Source organism: Protopterus annectens, chromosome 2.part1, assembly GCF_019279795.1.
Source record: "Protopterus annectens isolate FY-2018-M chromosome 2.part1, PAN1.0, whole genome shotgun sequence".
NCBI classification, from domain to species: Eukaryota; Metazoa; Chordata; order Ceratodontiformes; family Protopteridae; genus Protopterus; species Protopterus annectens.
The window spans coordinates 1,341,030,946-1,341,056,368 of NC_056729.1; the positions used below are offsets into that span (position 1 = coordinate 1,341,030,946).

General features: G+C 39.6%; 1 protein-coding gene across 1 annotated transcript in view; it reads left to right on the forward strand.

Annotated features, from left to right (window-relative positions):
* ACOX3 (acyl-CoA oxidase 3, pristanoyl) overlaps positions 1-25,423 on the forward strand; it is a 1,839,061-nt gene that overhangs the window by 875,948 nt on the left and 937,690 nt on the right. The window contains exons 8-9 of the mRNA XM_044062802.1: positions 1,314-1,410; positions 1,645-1,827. Of these exons, the coding sequence (XP_043918737.1) occupies positions 1,314-1,410; positions 1,645-1,827 (280 nt within the window). The remainder of the gene's footprint in view (positions 1-1,313; positions 1,411-1,644; positions 1,828-25,423) is intronic.

Genomic DNA, 25,423 nt, shown 5'->3' on the forward strand with positions numbered 1-25,423 from the left:
GAAACGGCCAGGCTTGAAATGACCTCCGGGTCAATAGCCTAGTAACCTCCTATGATCCTGTGATAGTGCAGTTCACACCTGACATTCTGAACTGTCAACATTTTAACTGCACCTGGTCAGGGACATTGATTTACAGTTAATAAAATGAATTTCCATTCACTTGAACTGAAATTTCTCCAGTAATACCAGTAATTATTTAATATCATTTAATTTCTAGTTAGTAGTTTGGTTGTGTTATAACTTTCATTGAATTTATATCCAAGTAAAATTAACACAGATCCTAAGTAAGGATTACGGAATAAAGCAAACTGACTTTTTTATGACTAGTAAATCTAAGACGGAATCCAATTTATGTTGAGTGCTTTTTCAGACCTAAACTGGCAAAATTTATAGTATTTTATTTTTGTACTTATTCATATTCCAAATTTGGATTTCCCGACAAACTTGAAAAATGGTGTCCTTGTATATAATGTTTCTGGGTTGGATGACATTTTCTCTTGAGAGAAAAAAATGTAATCTATTTTCTGTGTTTGTTAGCTGGCCAATCCACTAGGAGGAGGTAATTTTCAAGGGCAACCAAAGCTCTGTCTGGCTAACTGATTTGCTCATAGTCATGTAGTAGGCAAATGAAGACAGAGTTGATAACTCATGACTTCAAGATGAAGCCCATTAGTAGCTCATAGTCTTAATCCTTTGTGATAAACTGCCAGATTAATATTCTATAAAGTAGTAGTATCACTGAGAATGGTGCTTTTATTTTATTGGCTTTGTCAGAGATTTTCCCTGAAATCAACCTTGACATATTATAGTCCTATGTCATTGCTTATATTTATAAGATTACATTGAAGATGTGTTGTCATTGTTTTGGTAAGCATGATTCATGGCTATCTGTTTAACCACATTAACAGTCAGAGGGAGAAAGGAGGCCAGTGGTTGGTTACTGTAAAACAAACAGAAACAAAAATGTATAACAGTTTATATTAGAAGAGTCTCCTTAAATAAGAATTTATTTTTTGACATGTGATTGCCAGGAAAGTCCGACTGGGTAGATGCCATTTTCAGTGAAGACTCAGGGAGAAAGGCTCCAAAGTATTATGAAGCATTTTTAAGAACAATAATTGTACAATCTTTAAAAATTATACAAAAAATACAGTTTAAATAAGTATACCAAATTAGACATATTATGAAAATATTGGTTAAAAATAGTTGGAAGTTATCAATATATATTTCAGTGTTATCTTTTTCATACTTAGTGTTGATTTTAAATATATTTATGCACTTGTTCAGGATCTCTGGTATGATACTTTTAACAGGTTTGCCATGTTTTATAATGTTCGGATACCTCGAGAAAATCTGCTAAACAAAACAGGAGATGTCACAGCTGAAGGAAAATATGTTACTCCATTTATGGTAAGCACCACATGCACTTTTCACCAAAGTTAATGTTAAACTTTTTTTTTTTAATTTATAAGCTTCACTGTAATATTGTCCAATGTTATAATAAGGCTCTGTTTAACCAACATTAGAGGGTCAACTTTGACTACTCATTGGGTAATACTTGACTAATATGTAAAATGAATCTGCAGTCCATCCAGTACAGAACAGTACCACAACCATTGATTTCATTTCTACTCTTTGTTTTAGGATGCTGACCAGCGGTTTGGTGCCTCCCTTGGTGCATTATCATCTGGCAGGGTCAACATCACTGCCATGGCATCTGTTAATCTTAAGTTGGCCATATCAATAGCTATTCGCTTTTCAGCAACTCGAAGACAATTTGGGCCCACATCAGATGAGGAAATACCAGTACTGGAATACCAGCTGCAGGTACTTAATCAGATTTGTAGTTAAAATTTTAAAAGAAGTAATGCAGTTAGAACTAAAGTTCTGTTTTATGCAGCTGAGATTGGCAAGAGAAACACTTCATGAGTGAGTTTACTTAATGCATATAGTAGTGTATTTTTAGTTATTCTTTTTACCCTCTCTTCCACTGCGTACTAGCCATTATCCCACAATCGATTATCTCATTCATTTTTCCTTTGAGGAGGCTACATTCCAGAAAGCCATCCAAGTTTTTTCGTATAGGTTCATAGGTTCATAGATTAGTACTAACTACCCTTGTGGGCCATTTTAAGCCTAGCCAATTATCCCTTGTGAGACTCGAACCCTGTACCTTGTGTTTGTAAGGCAAACACCTTAACCATTAGACCACCCCTCCCTATTTCAGTGGCTTATGTACATGCACACATTTACAAAGGCCTGTAATATTTAACCCTTGGGCATGCACATTTATTTTATTTATTTTGCATTTGTTTACCATGATGATCCGACTGGGACAGAGTCCATTTTCAGCAGGGGCCTGGTAAAAGAAAGCTCCAGTCAATGCTTAGCATATAAAGTTGGAACAGAATAACAATAAAAATAAAATAAAACAGTAATAATAACAATAAGAAAAACAATAATCAGCCAGTAATATGACATAAAAATCCACTAGCAAAAGTGAATTAAAAAAAAAACATTACATGGTAACCTAGTAAATAGATTCAACTTAACATAGCAGCATAGTTAACAATACTTCAGTGGTGTAAGTAAGAAAGCAGGTAATAAGGAAAATAGAGTTAAAAGTCTCATCATAAGTAATCTAATTGTGGACTTGTAAGAAACTAACCTGGAGTATTACTCGTGAAAAGCCAAGATTCATATAGATGTATTTTAAGAGATTTTTTGAATTGCTTGAGGTTGCTTATGGATCTTATAATGTGAGGAAGGGCATTACAGTTCTTTGCAACGCATTTGGAGTAAACAGAGTCCCTTGCTGTGTTGGATGGTTTGGTAACCTGGAGAGGATCTTTATTAGTTGAACGAACTTTACGATTATTAAAGTAGGGTTGTAGTAGATTTTTCAGAGATGGTATATTTTCAGGATCATGCAATATCTTGTGAGCCATTATTAATTGGTTGTAGTTCAGAACATGGGGTAATTCCAACCAAGAGAGTTGTATGTGTGGAATCTGTTGCAAATTTAGAAATTTTGTTGTAACATGTTTCCAGTTTGTTTAGTTCTGACTTTTTGAGGTTGGTAAAAATCGGGGAGGCGTACAGACGTTTTGAGAGGAGGTGAGTTCTAGCTATAGCTATCCTAGTAGTGTATGTTAGGAATTTTTTGTTGCTGTGTAGGGTTCCCATTTTCTTATGGACTTTTTTATTGTGTTTGAAATGTGTATATCAGATCTTTGTTGTCAATTATGACACCTAAGAGTTTTGTTTGGGGTTCTAGGAAGATCCTAGTGTTGTTACTGGCACTAATATAAAAGTTGGCTGGAATGCTAACAGGTTTAGATGGATTAGGGTTAAGTATGAATTGTGAGTTTACTAGCCATCAGTTGAATAGAGGCAAAACAATGAAGAACAAACTAGTAAAAGGAAGTCTAACAGCTGCAAGCAGAACTCTTTAAACGTACCAATAACAGCAAATAACAGCAAACCAAGTTTAAAATATTTTTCATCTATTTAAACTTTTTAACTTAAGTAGACAGGAAATATTACAATTTTCATTTAAGCCTGGGAGTGAGAAGGCATCCAAAGCTAGTTGCCATTCTAATTCATGTTCCTCAAATAATAGACTACTAGGACCCCCCTCTAATGTCTGGCATGATCTGGTCAATAGCCTGAAAGTAAAATTTATGACCACCACTTAAAAAGGAATGCTTAGCTAAAGCGTTATTCCTTTTATTTTCATCTATAGCATATAAATTAGTTTATTTGAGAATGTATGTGAGTTGGATATCAGACATACATCACAATTACATGCATGTAACAATTTAGGTACACAAAGAAGAAATAATACCAGTTATGAACAAACTCAAGCTTTAAAACTTTTAAGCTCTTAACAGGTTAGAATAGTTAAGCCAGATAAGGGTGGTGGGCTGGTAATTTTTGACATCATAGATTACAGCAACAAAATGAAGTCAGTTTTGAATAATAATGCTTACTCTAGGTCATCACTTAATGAGATGAATATAGCTCATTCACATATTAGGGGATATTTTAATGACTTGTTTATCGAGGCAAAAATTGACCTTGATACATACAACTACATTAGTATGCCTTATCCTAAAACACCGTTAATGTTTGGCATCCCTAAAGTGCACAAAGATAAGCTTAGTCCGCCTATGAGGCCGTTTATAGATGGTAGAGCCTCTTTAACTTATCCTTGTGCAAAACTGGTTGATTCCATTTTGCAAAAGTACTTGAAACTTGAATTCCAAGTGTGTAAAGACTTTTGGTCTTTCTTACAAAAGTTAAATGATTTAGAATTCAATCAAGAGAATAATTTTCTGACTATCGATGTAGTTGACTTGTACACCTCTATTCCCCATTTGGAGGCCGTGGAATGGATTGGCCTTATATTGAAAGATAAAAATGCACCGCTAGCGGAAATCAACTTAGTAGTCAAAACTTATAGACATCATTCTTACAAATGACTTCTTTATGTTTGCTTGTGAATATTATCTGTTTATTTATTTTATTTATTTATTTTACATTTGTTGACCGGGCTAGTCTAGCTGGATATATGTCCATTTTCAGTAGAGGCCCGGGGAGAAAAGCTCCAAAAGAGACAGAGGAATTTAAACATAAACATCAGAAGAGCACTTAATTATTATTACATTCAAATATATAGTCAGAGGAAGTTTAACAGAAACATAAGAAGATTAATTGGTTATTATTACATACAAGAATAAAATAAATAAAAAATAAAATAAATAAATAAATATTATCTGCAAAAACAAGGTGTTGCCATGGGTTCACCTTGCGGGGCTAGTTTGGCAAATCTATTTATGGCTTATTGGGAGAAAATGTTTATATTTACAAACCTGAAATTAATGTTACTTTAATCTATTATACTAGATTTTTAGATGATATTTTTATTATCTTTAGAGGTGACGAGAATCAAGCTCACCAACTTGTGAACTACTTGAATAATACAACAAACATTTTCAAGTTTACATTTAATTTTAGCACTGAAACTATAGACTACTTAGACATTAAGTTGACCAAAGAGTCAGTAAACAAGAGATTGGATTCAAAAATTTTCAGAAAACCTACTTACTGTAATTCTTGCTTGCATTACACCAGTGCCCACCCATTCACACAAAAAAGATCAATAGTGAAGAGTCAACTTGTTAGGGCTGCAAGAATGAGTTCTTTGGATAGTGATTTTACTGACGAATGCCACTTGTTGAGTGCCATGTTTCAAAAACGAGGTTATCCAACAACTTTAATCTACCCTTTAATTGAGGAAGTTCAGTGTAAATGTAATAATGGTCATTTTAGACCCTTCTTATTGAAGAGAGATGGGGTTCAGACCATCCAACAAGAGCTTACTGAATCAGCTAATTTTAGTAATAATTTCATGAACAACAACAGCACCCACCAGATAACAACTAATGCTCACACACTGGTAGTACATTCTGACTTAGACGGAAATGTCCAGGGTGATAAACACACTACTTTTAATGTGTGTTTTATCACAACTTACAATAATGACAGTGAACAAGTAAGGATGATTTTATATAAGAACTGGACCTTCTTGAACAAAGATAATTCAGTAGTAGATAGACTAGGTAATTTTCCTAAAGTAGTATATAGAAGGGGGTCTAATTTGAAAAACCTCCTAGAATGTAAGGCTGTTAAACCTAGAGACCAGTAGGCATGTTTACATGTGGAGCATGCAGGATGTGTAAGTACATTAGGACAGGTAACTCTTTTGTAGTGGGTAATAACAGTAAGTTTACTATTAACTTTAAACTAAACTGTAAGTCCATGGGAGTAATATACATTGCAATGTGCAGCAGTTGTCCGGCATTTCACGTAGGTAAAACGGATTGTAAGTTCCGTGAGAGAATTTACGAGCACATTTACGCTATAGATAAAAATAAAAGGGTTAACGCTTTAGCTAAGCATTCCTTTTTAAGTGGTGGTCATAAATTTTACTTTCAGGCTATTGACAAGATCATGCCAGACATTAGAGGGGGTCCTAGTAGTTTATTACTTGAGGAACGTGAATTAGAATGGCAACTAGCTTTGGATGCCTTCTCACTCCCAGGCTTAAATGAAAATTGTAATATTTCCTGTCTACTTAAGTTAAAAAGTTTAAATAGATGAAAAATATTTTAAACTTGGTTTGTTGTTATTCTCGACAAGTACCTGAATGCAATTTTTTTTAAATTCTCTACATACGTTTCAAAACTTGCTATATACTTTTGACATACATTTTTTCTGTTTAACTACTATTAGTAAGCTTGAATAGTTGAACAGTCAACATTAAGTAATTCCTCTGGCGATATTTTTTAACATTGTCTGTGTGTTTAAATAGAATGTTATGCTGATAGGCTTTTAATGTCATGTGATGATGAGTGCTGGGTTTTTAAACTGTTACTTTGTACCCAGTTTGTATTTCTGATGAAGTTACTCTACGTCAGGCATGGGCAAACTACGGCCCGGGGGCCACATGCGGCCTGTTAAACGTTTTGATTCGGCCCTCCAAACTTGAAAAAATTTAATAAATTAACCTTGTTAATGTTTTATTTCCCCTGCAGTTCTGATGTTTCCTCACTAGATGGCGCACTCTAGATATATTGGCTTTGTTGAGGTGAAGCGTAGGCCTATTACTCCACGTTTGCACTTTACCTTTGACCCACCGCCCCTCTATGAAGATGAGCGGACCCAAGAAAAGGAAAGTGGACAGAGAATGTCGAGTGTTCAATAAGGAATGGACAACTAAATATTTTTTCACTGAACACCGATCATCTGCTGTTTGCCTGATATGCCAAGAAACTGTGGCGGTTTTTAAAGAGTATAATATTAGCCGTCACTTTGCCACAAAGCACGCTACTTATGCTAGCAAGCTCTCAACAAAAGAACAGGAAGCTGCTGCTGAGAAGGTGGCAGCTAATTTGAAGGCTCAGCAAAGTTTTTTTCACCGTCAAACTGCCATTCAAGAGTCAAGTACCAAGGCCAGTTTTATGCTTTCATTCAAAATAGCAAAGGCCAGCAAACCACTGTCTGAGGGCGAGTTTTTAAAAGAATGTATGGTAGAGACAGCAGGTATTTTGTGCCCGGAGACCAAAGACAAATTTGAGAAAATCAGTTTATCACGGCGGACAGTGACTCGCCGTGTGGAACTAATAGATGAAGATATCACCAGCAGATTAAACAAAAAGGCGAAGTCATTCACTTTTTATTCTTTAGCACTGGATGAAAGCAATGATGTCAAAGACACTGCTCAGCTCCTCATTTTTATCCGAGGAATCGAGGAATCAACGAAACATTTGAAATAACGGAGGAGTTTTTGACAATGGAGTCTCTGAAAGGACAAACACGGGGAGAGGACTTGTTTGAACGGGTGTCTGCTGCCATCGAAAACATGAAGCTTCCCTGGAGTAAGCTTGTTAACGTCACCACAGATGGATCTCCGAATTTAACGGGAAAAAACGTTGGCCTGCTGAGGAGAATCCAGAATAAAGTGAAAGATGAAAACCCTGACCTGGATGTCATTTTCCTCCACTGCATCATCCACCAGGAATCTCTATGTAAATCGGTGTTACAGCTGAATCATGTTGTGAATCCTGTGGTGAAACTCGTCAACTTCATACGCGCAAGGGGACTTCAGCACCGTCAGTTCATTGCGTTCCTGGAGGAAACTGATGCGGATCACCAGGACCTGCTTTATCACTCCCGTGTCCGCTGGTTGAGTTTGGGCAAAATGTTTCAACGAGTGTGGGAGCTCAAAGAGGAGATTGGCGTGTTTTTGGAGTGGCAGGGGAAGACTGATGAATTTCCTGAGCTGAGCAACAAGAGCTGGATGTGTGACTTTGCGTTTGCTACGGAAGTATTTTCACACTTGAATGAGCTCAACGTGAAACTGCAGGGGAAGGAGCAGTTTGTGCATGACATGTACACAAACGAGAAAGCCTTCAAATCCAAGCTGTCTTTATTCTCCAGGCAGATTTTGAACAAGTCATTCACTCATTTTCCTAGACTAGCCACGCTGAAAGAGGCCGGAGCAAAAGTAAAGAAATACAGTGAGTCACTGGATGCACCGCACGGAGAATTCTGCTGTCGGTTTTTGGATTTTGACAAAATTGACAAGTCACTTCAATTGGTGGCCTTTCCTCTGTCACAAGACCCCAGCTCCAGAGGAGCTTCAGCTCGAACTGATCGACCTTCAGTCCGACCCTGCCTTAAAAGAGAAGTTCAGCTCTCTGAAACTAAATGACTTCTATGCTTCACTCAATGATGCTGCGTTTCCAAATCTAAGGCGAAAAGCGCAGATGATGTTGGCTTTGTTCGGCTCTACCTTCGTGTGTGAACAGACCTTCAGCGTCATGAACATCAACAAAGCCAGCCACAGATCCAAGTTAACAGACCTACATCTCAGATCCATCCTGAGAATCGCCACAACAAAACTAATTCCAGACTTTGATGCGCTGGCTAAAAAAGGACACCAACAACACTGCTCCCATTAAAATGTGTGTGTCTCCGTGATACGCACGTTGTTAAAATAAACAGTGCGCGCAGATCAAATATAACGCTTCACAGACTGACTTGCTGCAACTGTTTCGTCCTTGCACTGGTCGTTGTTGACTTTTGGCACCGGGGAAACAAATTGAATAAAAGGAACAGGACAAGTACATCTGCATCTCCTACCGTTTTTGAAAAAAAGACAGTCAGGAGGAGAGTGATGGTGATATCCTGAAGGATAACAGAACTTTCAGTGCTTTAAAATAAAATGGTCATTTATTTGATTTTCAGTGTTTAAAGACTCATTTCGAAGTCAGAGATTTTATTGTAATGCTTTTCTTCATTTTCATTGGAAATTAAAGCACATGTTTTCTCCATATCCCAAGATGTGTATTTTTCCCCCAATGAGGTGATGTTTTCAAAGCATGCCATCTATCTGCTCCTGTTCCGGCCCCTTTGTCAAATGTTAGAACTCAATGTGGCCCACGAATCAAAAAGTTTGCCCACCCCTGCTCTACGTAGAGTGACGAAAAGCGTGTTAAGTTATAAAATAAACTTTTGTACGTTTAAAGAGTTCTGCTTGCGGCTGTTAGACTTTCTTTTACTAGTTAGTTTGCTAGCCATGTTTCTATGTCAGAGAAGGCCTTTTGTGTAACTATTTGAAGTTGAGTTATTGTGGATGCTACACAAATGACGATTGGATCACATATTGTATAATGGATGTTGATGTAGAGGCGGTATTAAGCTCATTTATGAAGATGCTGAAGAGGAGTGGCCCCAGGATTGAAACTTGAGAGACTCCAAGTGTGATAGGAAGAAGTGGGGATAGATCTTGGTTCCATTTTACTGCTTGTTTGCGATTAGATAGATAACTATGAAACCAGTTAACAGCTGTGAAACTTGTATTAAGATTTTTTACAGTGGACAGTAACTTAGAGTGAGAAATGGTATCATATGCCTTAGTCATGTCTAAAAAGACTGAGGACACTATTTTTCCTTCATCTCTGAATTTATTTATGGTGGTAGTGAAACTTAGAAAAGCTGTAGTAGTGCTGAGATGTGGTCGAAAACCATCCTGTGATGATGAGAACAGTTTATTATTTAAAAGATATTGGAGAAATTGAAAGTGAATACGTCTTTCCAAAATTTTGGGTAGTATAGCTATGGGTCAGTTATTTGTTAATTCTGTTGAATTTCCTTCTTTATGCAATAGAGTAATGTATGCAGTTTTCTGAAGAGGTGGGACATACTGCTCAGTAATTGAGCGGTTTATTAGTATTGACACATGGAAGGAAATAGCAGCTGCTGTTAGTTTAAAGTATTCTGCTGCCAAGTTGTCTGCTGCCAGAGATATGGGTTTCAACTACAACTACAAAGCCATGTCTGACCCAGCTCTGTTAGAAATGTTACATCTAAAGAAATACCAATCCCTCCACACTACACGCTCCAGAGACCTCAACCTCATTACCACAGTCAACAGAACGTGCTGGAGGGACAGGTTCATAACCCAGAGACTGCTCATGCTCTGGAATAGACTTCCCATACATGTCAAGCAGAGCACCTCACTAGTCCTCTTCAAGCGAAATCTTGATAAGTAGATGGGAAATAGAAAGTTCACCCTGGGGAGATCACTCCAGTAGCTCTACTTGATAGTGGCACTGGAAACTAAAAACGGGCGGCACAGTGCCAGGCACTTCTGTGGGCTAGGCTTGTAAAGGCCCTAGGGCCATTAGCCTAGTATACACCTGTGAACCTATGAACTTCTTTATTAGTCTTGCAATAGTCTGTCTTGAGACTGCTTGAAATGAAAGTGTATCAGTGGAATTGCGAGAGGACTTTGGTAATTATGATGCAGTTGTTTTGTTATTCTTGGTCAGTGCTAATGTGCTATCTGTGAAAAAGGTGTTAAACTGTTCAGCAATATTACTAGTATTATCTAATAAATTGGGGGGGGGGGGGGTTGTGGTTTGACCAGGTTGAAGTAAGTTCCTGACTGTGTTCCAAACTTTGTGTGGATTACGTCTATGTTGTCATTGTAGGCTGGTATAATAGTGTTGTTTGTCAAATTTAATCTGGCGTTTGGCTTGATTTCTAAGTTGCTGGTAAGCTGTATGATTTTGGGGGTGGGGGTTTAAGGCCCATGTTTGCCATGCTTTATCTCATTGCTTTAGGAGGACTCATGTCTGATAAGTTAGCCATGGGATGTAGTTTGCTTTAGCATAAATTGTTCTTGGAGGTGTTTAGAATAGAAAGGAAGGTGTCATTGAAGTGTTGTACAGCAGCATATAGGGGAAGTTGCTTAAGAGAGGTCCAATCTGTTTTTTCAAGGATGTTAAGTAAAAGCTGTAGGTTAAAGTTTTTCTTGTTACAAACTTGGCAGTAACTGAAAAGTTTAGTAGGGTTGGTGTGATTTCTCAGTTGGTAGGTTCCAAGGTGATCACTTAGGTGATCTGGTAAACAACTGGCTATTTGGTAGCATTGGGGTTTATTAGTTAAGATCCAACAGTCAAAGAAAACACTGTAGTACACTGCGTTCAATACACAAAATAAAATATCAAAAGCAAAATCGAACACAGTTGCGTAAAATCACCAGAATTTATTCTAGCAAAGCTTTCAGGTCTCCCCTTCCTCAGTGCTATAAAAAACATTTTAATTCACAACTATATATTGTAAGACATTTAATCATGTGACACAGCCAACCAATAAAACAACTGAAAATATATAGAGCAATTAAAGACATTTACAACATTTAAAAAATTAGTACAAAAATAAATAAAGAAATTTGTAAAATATATATAAAAATATATATCCTTAGAAGAATTTACATTTTTTTTCTGTTTCTTGTCCTGTGGCCACGAATTTTCATGAAGTACATGGGGGGATAGATAACGATTTGACTTTTAGTATTTTGAGCAGACCCTGGGGGTTAGATTCCAATAGCATTAATTATACTAGGGGTCTGTTGAACTTGGAATCTAAATGCATTATTAAGTTTAATACTTTATATCCCTTTGGTTTGAATTTAGAAATTTAGAGACTTATTAATTAAAGTATGAATTTTTCATATTTGTAGGTATGTCAGGGGTATTTTGTATCAAGTATTCTTAATATTTATAATATTTAATAAAATAATATATAAATTATTTTGCATTTGAAATAAAATGTTATAAAATGATAGGTAATGTATGATGACTAGGTTCCTTTAAATGTTTGTATATATATTTTTTCAAATGAATTTGTATTGTTTAATTACTTAATTGACTATGGCTGTGGGTTTATAAGCGTTGGATTTGTTCATGGTAGATATTCCTTATGAAGGCGAAAGCCGAGGTACCAGAATTCATTCAAGTATATCAAGTTATCTATTGCATTTGGGCTGCTTATTTCCGGACACCTAGCATTTTTGGTGTAATTTTTGGTGTTTTCGTATTTCGAATATCTTGTCCTGTGTTGCCTGTAATTTATGGACTGCCGAAGATCCATAAGTCCATGGTTAACCCCCCGATGAGACCGATAGTCTCGGGGAGGGGTTGGATCACGGAGCCTCTGTCTATATTCATACAGGAATCCCTAAGTAAGTATTTGGGTCAATGTAGGAGTGTAATAAGAGACTGGTGATTTTTTGAAAAAACTATACAATTGGACTAGCAATAACAAGAATGAGAGTTTTGTCATGGCAACTCTGGACATTAATTCATTGTTTACGGTTATACCAAATGCTACAGCATGTCTTTGAGATGTGGGAGGAAACCGGAGCACCTGGAGGAAACCCACGTGACCACAGGGAGGACATGCAGACTCCACACAAAAGGCACCCCAGCCAAGGATCGAACTGGAGAACCTCTTGCTGTGAGGCGGCAACACTAACTGCTGCATCACCACGGCCACCCTGTATTAAAGAGAAGAGTAATGATGGTTATTTAAAATAAATTGCAACGGTATTAAACGCAGAGTAAAACATGCAGGTATTATTAGTGGCAAAAAGTATAAGATATGGCAATTATTTGAGCACGTTGAGATGTTATTGGTTAGTTGTTTTTGGGAGGGGTGTCGTGTTGTTTAGGCAATAAGTAATTGGGTGATAAGTTATAATTAGTATTATAGTTTGATTGGTCCATTTTGTTATAGGTGTGGTGTGATTGTGCTTAAATTACGTGTATCGGGGGCGAGAAATTGGGGCAGGGTAGAGGAGTGGAGTGAGCCCGAACAGAGCAGGTTGATCAAAATTCAGAAAAAAACAATCTGTATTAATCACAGGAAGGTTGTTTGTGCAATAAGTTTTTATCGAGTGGTGAAAAGTAAGTAGTATCCAGTAGAACAATGTACCCTTAACGGAGTTACTAAAAGCTCAGCACCTGTTCAGACCATATTACACTGCCAATGGTAGGCTAACATACCAGCCACACATGTTCCATAAAAACTAGCATAAGACAGCTGCTTGTCAGAACCAAGCACAAGCCCCTGGGCCATGTGCTGCATGCTGTGCAGTACTACAGTGGGATTAACTGCTTTCTTTCTCCTATGATGGGCATGCCAATGCCAGTTAATTAATCATACTCTTCCACAGCATACTGCTCCCTCTGCACCACGGAGGTGGGCCCAATGCATGTACCAAAACTTCTTGAGAAAAATCACATTTTATTTTTTTTTCAGAAAGCAAAGAAACATAAAAAGTCAGTTAGGGAAAATTAGACATTTTTAGTTTTTAAAACCTGGTAAACAAAAACTCTCATAATATGAAAACAGCAAAATACTGGGACACTCAAATGGCTGGAGGTAAAATTATGTAAAATTTATTCCACAGTGTCCCAGTGTAGCACTTTTTTCTTCATTCTAGGACTTTTCTTCATATCTGAGAAATTATCAGTACCATCAGTTTAAATACATTCACTTCAAATAACATGAATCAAAATGCTTAAACCAGTTTTCTCATATAAATACTTTAAATTAATTAATTAATTAATTAATTAATTAATTAATTAATTAATTAAAACCCACTAACGTGATATTGTATATAGTCACATTAAATTTCATATTTTGCATTTTATAACCATTCCTTTTTGCTTTCAGAACACTTTTAATATTTAAATGTCTGTTTAAATTAGGAGAACATCCAGCATTCAACTTTATTTATTATTTCAGTTCACAAAGTCCCCAAAAAAATTAGAATCCCTGTCATCTCCATTATCTGAAACAAAAAATTAAAATGTTTTCAAAGATAGACAATCAACAGGATGTTAACTGATGTGTTCATTATATTTTTGTTTCTGATAACACTGACATGTTCACTTATTCATTCATTGAGTTTTGGTGTAGTTTTTCTTAAATAAAAATTATATATGTGGCAAAATAGATCACCCCTCAGTATTATAATCAGTCCACATTATAGTAGAAAACAATTTCTTTGAAGTAACAAATAGGAGCCCTCATTAATGTGTCTGTAACACATGCAACTCCCACATTTAAAAGTATCACCAGTACTAATTCCATTTCCCCCATTATTTCTGTTCTTAATCTTCACCAGCAAATATTTAAATTTAAGTCCCTTTTTAGCAATAGATTAGGGAATCCACCTGCCTTACCAATTACATCAGGGTACCCCTGAAGTACTTTCCAATTATTTGTTTAATAAAAAGAAAAACACTATGTGCTACAACAAATAAATTTAAAAATCAGTTTGATTTTCTTTTGTTTTGGATTTCTCATTCCTTCCATCATCAAATCAGTACAATTCTTAGAATATGTTTTATTCAAAATTGAATTGAACTCCTTGTCATATTCCTTCCCAGTCTCAAAAAAAAATCACACTTAAAAATTCCTTCTTAAAAACTCTTCCAATAAACATTTGATCTGATTTTACCTTTTCTGTCTTTTCCATAATTTATGCATTTTCGGAATTTATGCATTTTCGGATCCGACTCGGATCTGACTTTGGCCACTTTCAACCTTTGGATCTGGAGCTGAGGCTCCTCCCCTTACCCCATAATTCCCCAAGTAAATCAACTACCTCAGATCTCATTTGCTGTCATAAGCATAGGAAGGATGTGTTGGTGCTTAGTAGTGGATAAGTAAATTTAGTCCTGTATTTTCTAAATAACTTTTGAATAAACCTTTTTAATCTTATCTTTTATCCATTTCCTTGCACCTCCCCTAACCTCTTCTCTTGTTCTTTACCTTAGGTATTGCAGTTTTCCTATTTCTCATATACACACAGATGTATATAAGTTTTTATAGTTATTATAGTTAACATGGTTTTGGTAGTTTACCAAAGCTGAAAGTTGTTTCTACCTGTTTTCTTGTGTCTTGTTTCCCTTTTTTTCCCCAGAATGTCAGACAAATCAGGATTTAAGAACTGTGTTGCCTGTGCCCACAAATTATCAAATGATAAATGTCTGTATTGTCTTGGTCCCTCACATTTGAACACCTCCTGCTCCATTTGTGAAGCCTTCATCCAGTGAGCTGCTGTTGGAATATGAAATAAATTAATCTTAAAAAGGCTTCTCCCTGCCCGTGCAGTATAAAACATCCCTTCATATTGTGCAAAACCTTATTATTCACCTTCTAAAAAACATCTGAAAAGCCTAAGGAGAAAATCAAAGAAAAAGAGAGATCTAAAATCTCAAGGAAGAGGTCTCTGGACTGTGCATCCTCTTTGAATTTAGTTTCTAAAGTTGCATAACCTTTGAAGCCAGTACTTTTCTGTAATCTGACACTCATTGGATCCAGCAAGCTCCCAAGGTTCTCACCAGGGGCGATTTCTCCTATGCTTCATTCACCAGTTCTACAAATCTCACTGGACATCCATATTCCGTCCCCACCCCTAGCCAAGAAAACCACGGTGAAGAACTTCTCAAAAGCAAACTTCACATTTCTCAAAACTGAGGTGGAATCTTTCAAGCCCCCGGGCCAGTGGAAAATACGGCCCAAAATGCAGAATCCTTTACAAAAGCATTCTATGGACACCTACAGGAATGCATGGAGCATGCTATCCCAAATAAAACCAAGACTCACTCCTCCAAAGGCAGGAGACCTGTCTGGTGGACCCCGGCCATAAATAAGTTATACAACAGAAGGAGAAAGCTACTACATGACAGAGCAAAATCCCAAAAAGGGAAGGCGTCACTAACCAGTACTAGCAAGAAACTACGATCCCTCATAAAATCATCTAAGGCCAGCTTCGAAAGAAAAATTGCACAAGACACTAAAGATAATCACAAGGCCTTCTTTAGTTATGTCAGAAACCTGGGAGGCAACTCCCAGATATGCTCTGAGTTAGTGCAAAATGACAAAAAATACACTGAACCCACAGACATTGCCAACATCCTGGCAGAAAGGTTCAGTGCAAACTTCTCTCCCGCTTCCCCCCCAAAAGAGCAAATGTCTATCCCAACAGAGTGTAGCCATCCTGAGATCACAGATGCACAGGTGAGAGCTGCCCTCTCCAAAGCAAAAAACACAGCATCAATGGGACCAGACGGTGTCCCGGGCTGCGTCTTACACGAGCTCCAAAAAGAACTAAACCCTCATATAAAGGCACTGTTCAGTCTCAGCCTTACTTCAGGATATGTACCCAAGGAATAGCGTACAGCAACAGTGGTCCCACTCCACAAAGGTGGTGCCACAACAGACTCCGGAAACTATTGCCCTATAAGCCTGACTAGCCTGGTCTGCAAAGCTATGGAGCGTATCATCATGGAAATCATAAACAAAGACATTGGGAACCTCCAGACACTGGATCCTACCCAATTTGGCTTTGTTAAGGGCAGATCTTGCCTCTTGAACCTGGTCAACTTCTTTGAAACAGTTACCAAAGCCATAGATGAAGGGAAGGTAGTCCACACAGCCTACATGGACCTCGCAAAAGCGTTCGACACAATACCCCACTCAGGCATCATAAATAAGCTCACCAGCTTAAATATCAACCCCTATGTCACAAGATGGGTTGCAAACTGGCTCAGGGATAGAACCCACATGGTCAGAATAGCAGGTGCCATGTCAGACTCTAAACTTGTTCTTGTGTCCCACAAGGCTCAGTCCTGGGACCTCTCTTGTTCGGTATATATTTCTCCAAGGTACAGGCTAACACGGGTGGACTGTGGCTGACCAAGTTCGCAGATGACTGCAAACTGGGTGCTGTAATCGACTCTCCGTCTGACACAAGCATCCTCCAAAAGGGTCTCACAGAGACAGATAACTGGTGCCAGAGCCATGGCCTAAAGTTAAATGCCAAAAAGTGCATAGTCATCCCCTTTGGGAAAAACAAAGTGCCCACAAATTATCACATAGGTGGTAATCCATTAAGTACGGAAGAATTAATTAGGGACTTGGGGACCCAAGTAGATAGCAATCTCTCCTTTGACAATCACGTTGCCAAAGTGGTTAGAAAGACCTTCTATATAGTCCACCTTATCATGAAAGGGTTCACATCTAGATCAAGAGAGGTCATTGTGCCCCTCTACTCATCATTTATCAGGCCCATAATTGAGTACAATGCCCCGTTTGGTATGTACCTTACCCGACACCTTCAGCAACTGGAAAGACCCCAAAAGTATCTCACCAAGGGGATCAAGGGGCTCAAACAGATGCCCTATGCAGTTCGGCTAAAGAAACTCCAGCTCTACTCAGTTGCATACCGCCTACTCAGAGGCGATCTGTGTCTGACGTATAAAGCCATCTCCAACCCAGAATTAATGGACATGCTTCACCACAGGAAATCCAAATCCCTTAGAGCTACACGCTCCAGGGACTTGAACCTCAGCACAGAAACAAATAGGACATGCTGGAGGGGCAGATTCATATCCCAGAGGCTCCCCTCACTCTGGAACAAAATCCCAATCCATGTTAGGCAGAGCCCCTCACTGACCCTCTTCAAGAGAAATCTTGACGAGTGGATGGTAAGTTTACCCCTGGGATCTCTTCCGTGTCACTGCTTGACAGAGGTACAGTAAACTAACCTTAAAATGGCTACCTTCTGTGACCTACTATACAGAGGCACAATCAACTAATCTAAAAGGGTGGCGAAAGCCAAACACACTCTGGCTAGGCTTATAAATGCCCTAGGGCAGATAGCCTAGTATCAACCTATGAACCTAAGAAAAGTGGTACCATCTTTTCAGACTCCTTTCTGATCAGTCAGATTTTCCAGGAGACTTACTAAAACAGATGTGGACAACATTATGTGGAGATTTCTTTGGACCAGATGCAGTTGGAAGTCCTCCTGGCTCCAGTCACTGTCAGGGCTGAGGGAATGGTTTCTTCCCCACATTCAGTAGGTTTGGAACCCTTAATTCTCAGTTCCATCCAGGGCAGGTCTGCATTGGTACCCAGGCTTTCTTTTTTACTGATGCCTGTGAGTTTTTTGATTCGGTCAACTCCAACTTCTTCATACCTGTCTAAGTCTCGGAGCCAAATGATCAGCATTGACTCCATCATGTTAAGTTCAGAACTGAGGTCTTGGAACTGTTCCTCCCTCTCGTATCCTTGGCATTAGACAGTTCCACTCCAGTGTTAGCCTTGGATGTGACCTGTGCAGTATCCCGGGTTGAGCCTCCTTACAGGACTTCAGCTCCTATGGCTTGGCTCCCCAGACCTGTATTGATGTCTACTTTTGAGCCTTTTGAGAGAGTACTCTGAAATTCCAGAGAGAAGACTATCCTGTTGAGTTAAGATTCACCCCCCCCCCCCAAAGAATCTCCCAAGATCCAGAACGTACTCTTTTTGTCCTGTTAGGACATCTCATATGCAAAAGTCTTATGCCGACTACTATGGAGAGACCACGTCAGCTTCTGAATCCTCCTCAGATCATCCCACTAAGAAGTTGCGCAGAAAGTATATGTTCAAATGAAGGCACCTGGATTTCCCTCAGAAGTGCATCACCACTAATACTGATTTTGTTGAAGGAGAAGTGCGTCCCAGATCCCCCTTCAGGACAGGGCATGTTGTTTGGAGAAATCCTTGAACCATTTAACCAGAATGGTGGATTGTTGTCCCAGCCACTTTCTCCAGAAGAGTCAGTTTTTAGCAATTCTTTTGGTTCTGTCCAGTTTATGTCTTTGGTAGTTCTGGCCACAAATGTGATAACATATCTCATTTCTAAACAGGACACAGCTTAGCTCAACTGTAAGAAACCAGATAAATTTGTCATTGCTCCCAAGAGTCATACCCATTGAAGTAAGGCCCCAGCCATGGATTCCATGGTAGTGACACAGCCACAAAAAAGGAACTTCCAGAAAAAATATTCTGTGTCCATCCATCAAACAGAGAGTCTTGTGCATTGGAGAGATTTGGAAAAAGATTGTATTACTCATCTACCGTCTGAGTGATGGCATTGAATTATTTGGCATACGTTATACAATTTCAGAGAGATTTCACCAAGGAAATTTCCAGATCTCTCCTGGAGACCTTGCCTGTGGATCAAAGAAAGTCCACTGATGTGAAGCAAGCTACCTTCTAATGATTATCTAATCTCTCTATGTGCCATTCTCCAGTACCACAGAGGGTGTATCTAAGGCAGCCCTACAGGTATACCCATCAGAGGACATGCTTGGGTGAGATTGTGTAACTGTGTGGGACATTTTGTGATGTCTTTCTGAATACCCGTTATAACAGATCTACACTCTTTGGTCTGAAAATGAAGGACACAGTATTTAGATGTGAAAAAGTAGGTAAATCCCTTTTTGCTATAGGGATCAAAATTTCCAATCCTCAAAGGACCTTTTCCAGGAAAGAAAGAGGAGACAAGAAAATCTGGTTCCACAAATCCCAGGGATTTTCACCTAATACTCTCTGGAGACAGAGCCCCCCGTGATAGAGAGGAACTCTCATAATGAATGTTGCTCTAGAAGGAGAGGTGGTCCATAGAATCAAGGCTTCAGAGGTCCTTTCTCTGAGCAGCCTTTTCAGTGCTTCTGAAATGTTGCCTGACTGCTGCACTCCAGAGGCAGTAGAGGGTGCTTTATCTCTCCATCCAGCAGCATGGACCTCCATCACTTAAGACAAGTGTGTGCAGAAGATCATAACCACAGGCTACTTCCCTCCCTTCCACACTTCCACTTTAGCCCCTGAAAGACTTCCCAATGTTCCACCCTCTCAAAGGTAAGCTGATAAAATAAAGAAACTTAAACAATTGAGTTACCCACGAGGTCCCACTAGACTGAATAGGATTCAGAATTTACTCGAGGTTCTTTTTAGTGCCAAAGAAAAATGGAAGCCTAAGGACACTTCTGGGCCTAAGTTACTTGATCAAATTTGTAAGAAAAATAAAATTCCAGATGGTCATGATATAGTCTCTTTTTTTCCTTTTCTGAGGGAGAACAACTGAGTGCATGTGATAGAGCTTCAGGATGCGTACTACCATATAAGGATGGACAGATGTTCCAGGAAGTATCTTCCCTTCTGGCTGCAAGCCAAATGTCTCACCATAACCCCCCCCCCCAAGGTGTTCACCAAACGCATTCCCATACTAGTAGCTTGTCTCCAGCTGCAGAGGTTCTGGGTGTTCCATTATTTGAATGACTGGCTCATCACTAACCATACCAGGGATCTACTCATCCATATCAGCAACTCCTTGGTCCATCTATCTTCAGATCTAGACATTACAGTGAACCTAACAAAGTCCAAACTTTTCCCAGCTCAGTCTTTAGAGTTCATAGAAGCTCAGTTGGGCACAAAGCTCCAAAATGCAAAGCTTCCCCAAAAAAAGATTACATCAATTCATCATCAAACTTTGGCTGCTTTTTCCTGTCAGAAACTACCAGCAAAAAAATGATTCTCTGTCTTCTAGGCTACATGGCAGCTTCAGTCACCCTGGTTCCCCTGCCCAGGTTGTACAAACAGTTTGTACAGTGGATTCTTGCAGTCCAGAGGTCGATAAGACAACAACCCATGAGATTCCAAGTATCATTAACGATGATTTGCAGAACACATATCCAGTGATGGTTAGAGTCACTTACAGTTGCCACGTTTTCCATGGACATCCTTTCAATTTTGCATAGGTTCATAGGTAGGTACTAGGCTATCGGCCCAATGGCCTAAGTACGCCTAGCCAACAAGGTTCCATGGCTTATGCCTCCCAAGAAAGTTAATTTCCTATGCCCCTGTCGAGCAGAGCCACAGAAATGATCCCTGGGGTGTATTTGCTATTTCCCATCCACTCATCAAGATTTTTCTTGAAGAGTGCTAATGAGGAACTTTGCTTGACATAGATGGGTAGCTTTTTCCAGAGTATAGGAAGTCTCTGGCAAAGGAATCTATCCCTCCAACATGTCCTGTTTATTGTGATGACAAGGTTTATGTCCCTAAAGTGTGTAGATCAGATGGATTGGGATTTCTTTAGGTGTAGCATGTCCAACAGCTCTGGGTTTGGCATAGCTTTGTATGTTAGGCAGAGATCACCTTGGAGTAGGCGATATGCTGCAGAGTAAAGCTGGAGTTTTTTGAGATGGTCAGTGTAGGGCATCTGTTTGAGGCCAGTAATCCTCTTTGTGAGGTACTTCTGTGGCCTTTCCAGCTGCTGCAGATGTCTTGTGAGGTACATTCCAAAAGGGACATTGTACTCTATAATGGGTCTAATGAGTGTTGAGTAGAGGGGAACAATGACCTCTTTTTTCCTGGATGAGAACCCTTTTGTGATGAGATGTGCCACTTGGAAGGATTTGTTGACTATTGTGGTGATGTGATTATCAAAGAAGAGACTACTTTCCACCTTGGTCCCAAGGTCTCTTATCGCACATTCGGCATTAAGTAGACTGCTGCCTATGTGATAGTTTATGGGTACAGAGTTTTTGCCAAAGGAGATGACAATGTACTTTTTGGCATTGAGCTTGAGGCCATGCCTCTGACACCAGGCATCTGTCTCAGTGAAGCCCTTCTGTAGGATGTCCACATCATTTGGGGACTCGACTGTGGCTCCTAGTTTGCAGTCATCTGCGAACTTCATTAGTCAGAGGCCTTCTGTGTTAGCCTGTACTGCAGAGAAGTAGATACCAAACAGGAGAGGTCCCAGGTCTGAACCCTGTGGTACTCCTCTTGTCACTGGTTTGAAGTCAGACTTGGAGTCTGCAACTTTTACAGTGTGGGTTCTGCCAGTGAGCCAATTGGCAATCTATCTTGTGACGTAGGGATTTATACCTAGACTTGTGAGTTTAGCTATAATTCCAGAATGAGGGATGGTGTCAAAAGCCTTGACCCTCGTCTACAGCTTTGGTGACTGCCTCAAAGAAGTCGATCAGGTTCAGGAGGCATGATCTGCCTTTCACAAACCCGAACTGAGTGAGGTCCAGACTTTGGAGGTTACCAATGTCTTTTTTTATGGGTTCCATGATAATACATTCCATGGCCTTGCAGATCAGGCGCATCAGGCTAATAGGGCGATAGTTCCCAGGATCAGTGGTGGCTCCACTTTTGTAGAGTGGAACAACTGTTACTGTGCTCCATTCGGTGGGCACAAAGCCTGACGTGAGGCTATGATTGAACATGGTGCTTAGGTCGGGAGTCAGTTAGTTCTGAAGTTCGTGTAAAACGCAGCCTGGGATGTTGTCCGGTCCCATGGATGCTGTGTTTTTTTGTTTTAGAGAGTGCAGTTTATACCTGCATAGTTGTGATTACAGGGACTCTGCATTCTTCCTGTATAGATATGGGTCCTTTAGGGGGTGAGAGGGGGGTAAAGTTAGCACTGAACCTGTCTGCCAGGATGTTGGCAATATCAGTTGGTTCTGTAAGTTTTGTGCCATTGTCTTGTAACTCAAAGCAGATCTGGGTGTTGCCATTGTGATTCTTGACATAGCTATAGAATGCTTTTGGTTGCCCTTAGAATCAGTGGTAATTTTGTTTTCGTAAATAGCTTTGTAGGATCTTATAAGGGATCTCGGCTTCTTACTGAGGCTGACCAGGGAGCTCCTCCACTTATGGGATTTTACTCTTTTGCAACAGTTTCTTCCTTCTGTTGTACAGTTTGTTTATGGCAGGGGACCACCAGACTGGCTTCCTTTTTTTGGAGGATAGCGTGTTGGTTCTGTTTGGGATAGCATGATCCATGCACTCGTATTAGTGCTTATAGAATACATTTGTGTAGGATTCAGCAGTCGTAACTGTATTGTCCATCAGCATGGGTGTCATGAAGTTCGCCACTTCTGTCTTAAGAAGCATGAAGTTGGCTTTGGAGAATTTTTTTTACAGTGGCTTCCTTTGGGGTGGGGGCGGGATGTGGATATCTAACGTGATTAGCTTATTGTCGGATCTGACCAACGAGGAGTTGACTTCAGGTGTGGAACACTGGTCACTTATGTTGGTAATGACTAGGTCTAGGATATTGTTGCCCTGGTGGGGGTGTGGATAAGTTGATCCAGGGCATTGGAATTTATGAATTCCAGAAAGTGTTGAGTGAAGGAGTTGGTACATGTGTAGTTTTCCCAGTTAATGGTGGGGTAGTTGAAATCACCCATTATTAGGGTGTTTGGTTGAACCCTAATATTTTCCAGTATATCAAGAAAAGAGGAGTGGAAATCTTGGGTCATGGTGGGGGCTCTGTAGCAAGCTACAATTTGGATTGCAGTTTTGCCTAGAGTTAGTTGCATTTGCCAATGTGACCACTAACACTTCTTACGTGGGGTGGGGTGGGGTATTACCTGTGAACGACAATCTAAGGTACGTCACTGTATTGAAGATGAAAGCAGTTCTAGCACTACAGGCCTTTCAGGACTCCCTCCTCGTAGATGTGATCCCTATCCAGACAACACGTCAGTCATCTGGTACATTAACAAACAGGGAGGAACCAGATCTTATCTTTTATTTCGAGAGGCCATGCGAGTGTAGCAGCAGGCAATATCTTCTCACCATATCTAAATAGCAACTTTTTTGGTAGTCCAGTGTGTTAGCAGGCAGGTTGAGCAGGTCTGTCCTTCCTCCTTATGAGTGGTCTCTCAATCCAGTAGTCATAGAGAAGGTATTCAGCCACTGGGTACAACCTTACTGTGATCTCTTTGCATATCCCAATGCCAAGTGCAGCAAGTTCCTTGCTCTGATCTCTAAGGAGGGGCAGACATCAAGGGATGGTCTGATCCACAGGTAGCTCCCAAGACTTCTTTATAGCTTCCCTCCCATTCCTTTGATTCCAAAGTTCTTACAGAAAGCATTGTCGAAAAAGATCACAGTCATTCTCATAGCCCCTACTGGCCTTGGCAAGTATGGCTTCCCTTCCTCTGGCCTCATCTAGTACACCATCCCTGAGTGCTGGGCTGAGCTCCAGATCTACTCTCCCACCTATCAGGATCATCTCAGCCAGACATTCAATCCGTCAATTTAAATGCATGGTTTCTTCAATTTCAGCAATGGTAAAACAGTCCAGGTTTCCATTCTCAGTTTTTCTCATACTGACTTTGTATCAGAAGCGTTCTACACGTGCGATTTACAAAAGCAACTGGAAACGGTTCTCCAGCTGAGCAATTGAGAACAATCCTGACCCTTTTTCAGCTCCTCTTCCAGCGATCTTGGAATTCCTGGCCTAACTTTTTCAGAGTGGCGCCAGCTATTCCACAATCAAAGTACAATTTGCAGCCATCTCTTCCATTCACACTGGTGAGAATCACAGTTCTGTTCGATCTTAAGACTATGTAAAGCCTTTCATAAAATAAATTTTCTGTTGCAGTCCCCTCTTAGAGATCCAGTTCCTCCCTGGGATATTACCATTTTAATGCAAACCCTAACTAGTCCTCCTTGTCTGAAAAACCTCCATACACTGTTTTTCACAAAGGCAGAGTGAGTTTGAGAACTAACTGTTCCTTTCTTCCAAAGGTGGCTTTTGAATCTTATCGACCTATCTATAAATCTCCCTGTATTTTTCCTGTTATCAAGCAAAGGTGAATATACATTACACTTACTAGATGTCCACTTTGATTTAAGATTCTACTTTCTGTAGACAAAAGCCTTCAGGAAAACTGATCAAGTATTTGTTTTTTCTCCCCTATCAAGATGGGAAAGAGGTTATCCAAAGTCACTCACTCCCATTGGTTGTCTGAGTGTATATCCTGTGTAGGAAAAGAAACGGGTTTATCACTGCCTAATTCCCCAAAAGCCCATTCTACTACCTGGTTCAAGGTCCATGCCTTCATATCACATAATAAATTGGACATACAGTACAGATCAAGAACCTCTTCGGGTTCAACTGTGCTCCAGTCTATCCTTCCATAAGACCACACAGGTGTTATAGTAGCTGGGGACTCTGTCAAGGAACAGGCGAAAAAAGCATCACCAGATATGAAAGTTATGTACTCACCAAAATAATAACTCTGCGTTGCCTGTTTCCATCCTTGCTCAGCTTTGCAACCCACTTTCCTCTTTCATCTATTTTGTAGCATTTGACATTTTTTTAACTCCTGTACTGTTCTGGCTGACATAATCCTGGCTGCTAGAGGCTCCTTATCGAGACCAATTTTTTCAGCTGTTTTTCTTTTTTTTTTCCCCATTTCGACCTTAGACATTGTATACCTTCTTTTTTTCTTATGGGCAAACTCCATCTGAGATTGTTGGATCAACATTGGGAATTATGGGAAAGAGGAGGAGAAAGAGCACCAGATCCAAAGCTTGAAAGTGGCCAAAGTTGGATCCGACTCGGATTCAAATAGCCATACGTTGAGGTAGGATGTAAACAGACAATACAGATCTATTGTTATGGTGAGCATGTAACTTTTTTACAAAACAGTGATATTTTCAAAAATGCCTCATCATCAGTTGTTAATCTTGATATTCTGTTAACGTGTGTATTTCTTCTTCTTCTTCTTTCGGCTTTTCCCGGTTAGGGGTCGCCACAGCAGAACTCCGGTCCGCTAATGATTGGCAGTAGATTTTTATGGTGCCGAGTTGCCAGCCCGACACCCAACCTTCAACGAAGGCATGCCCATTCACA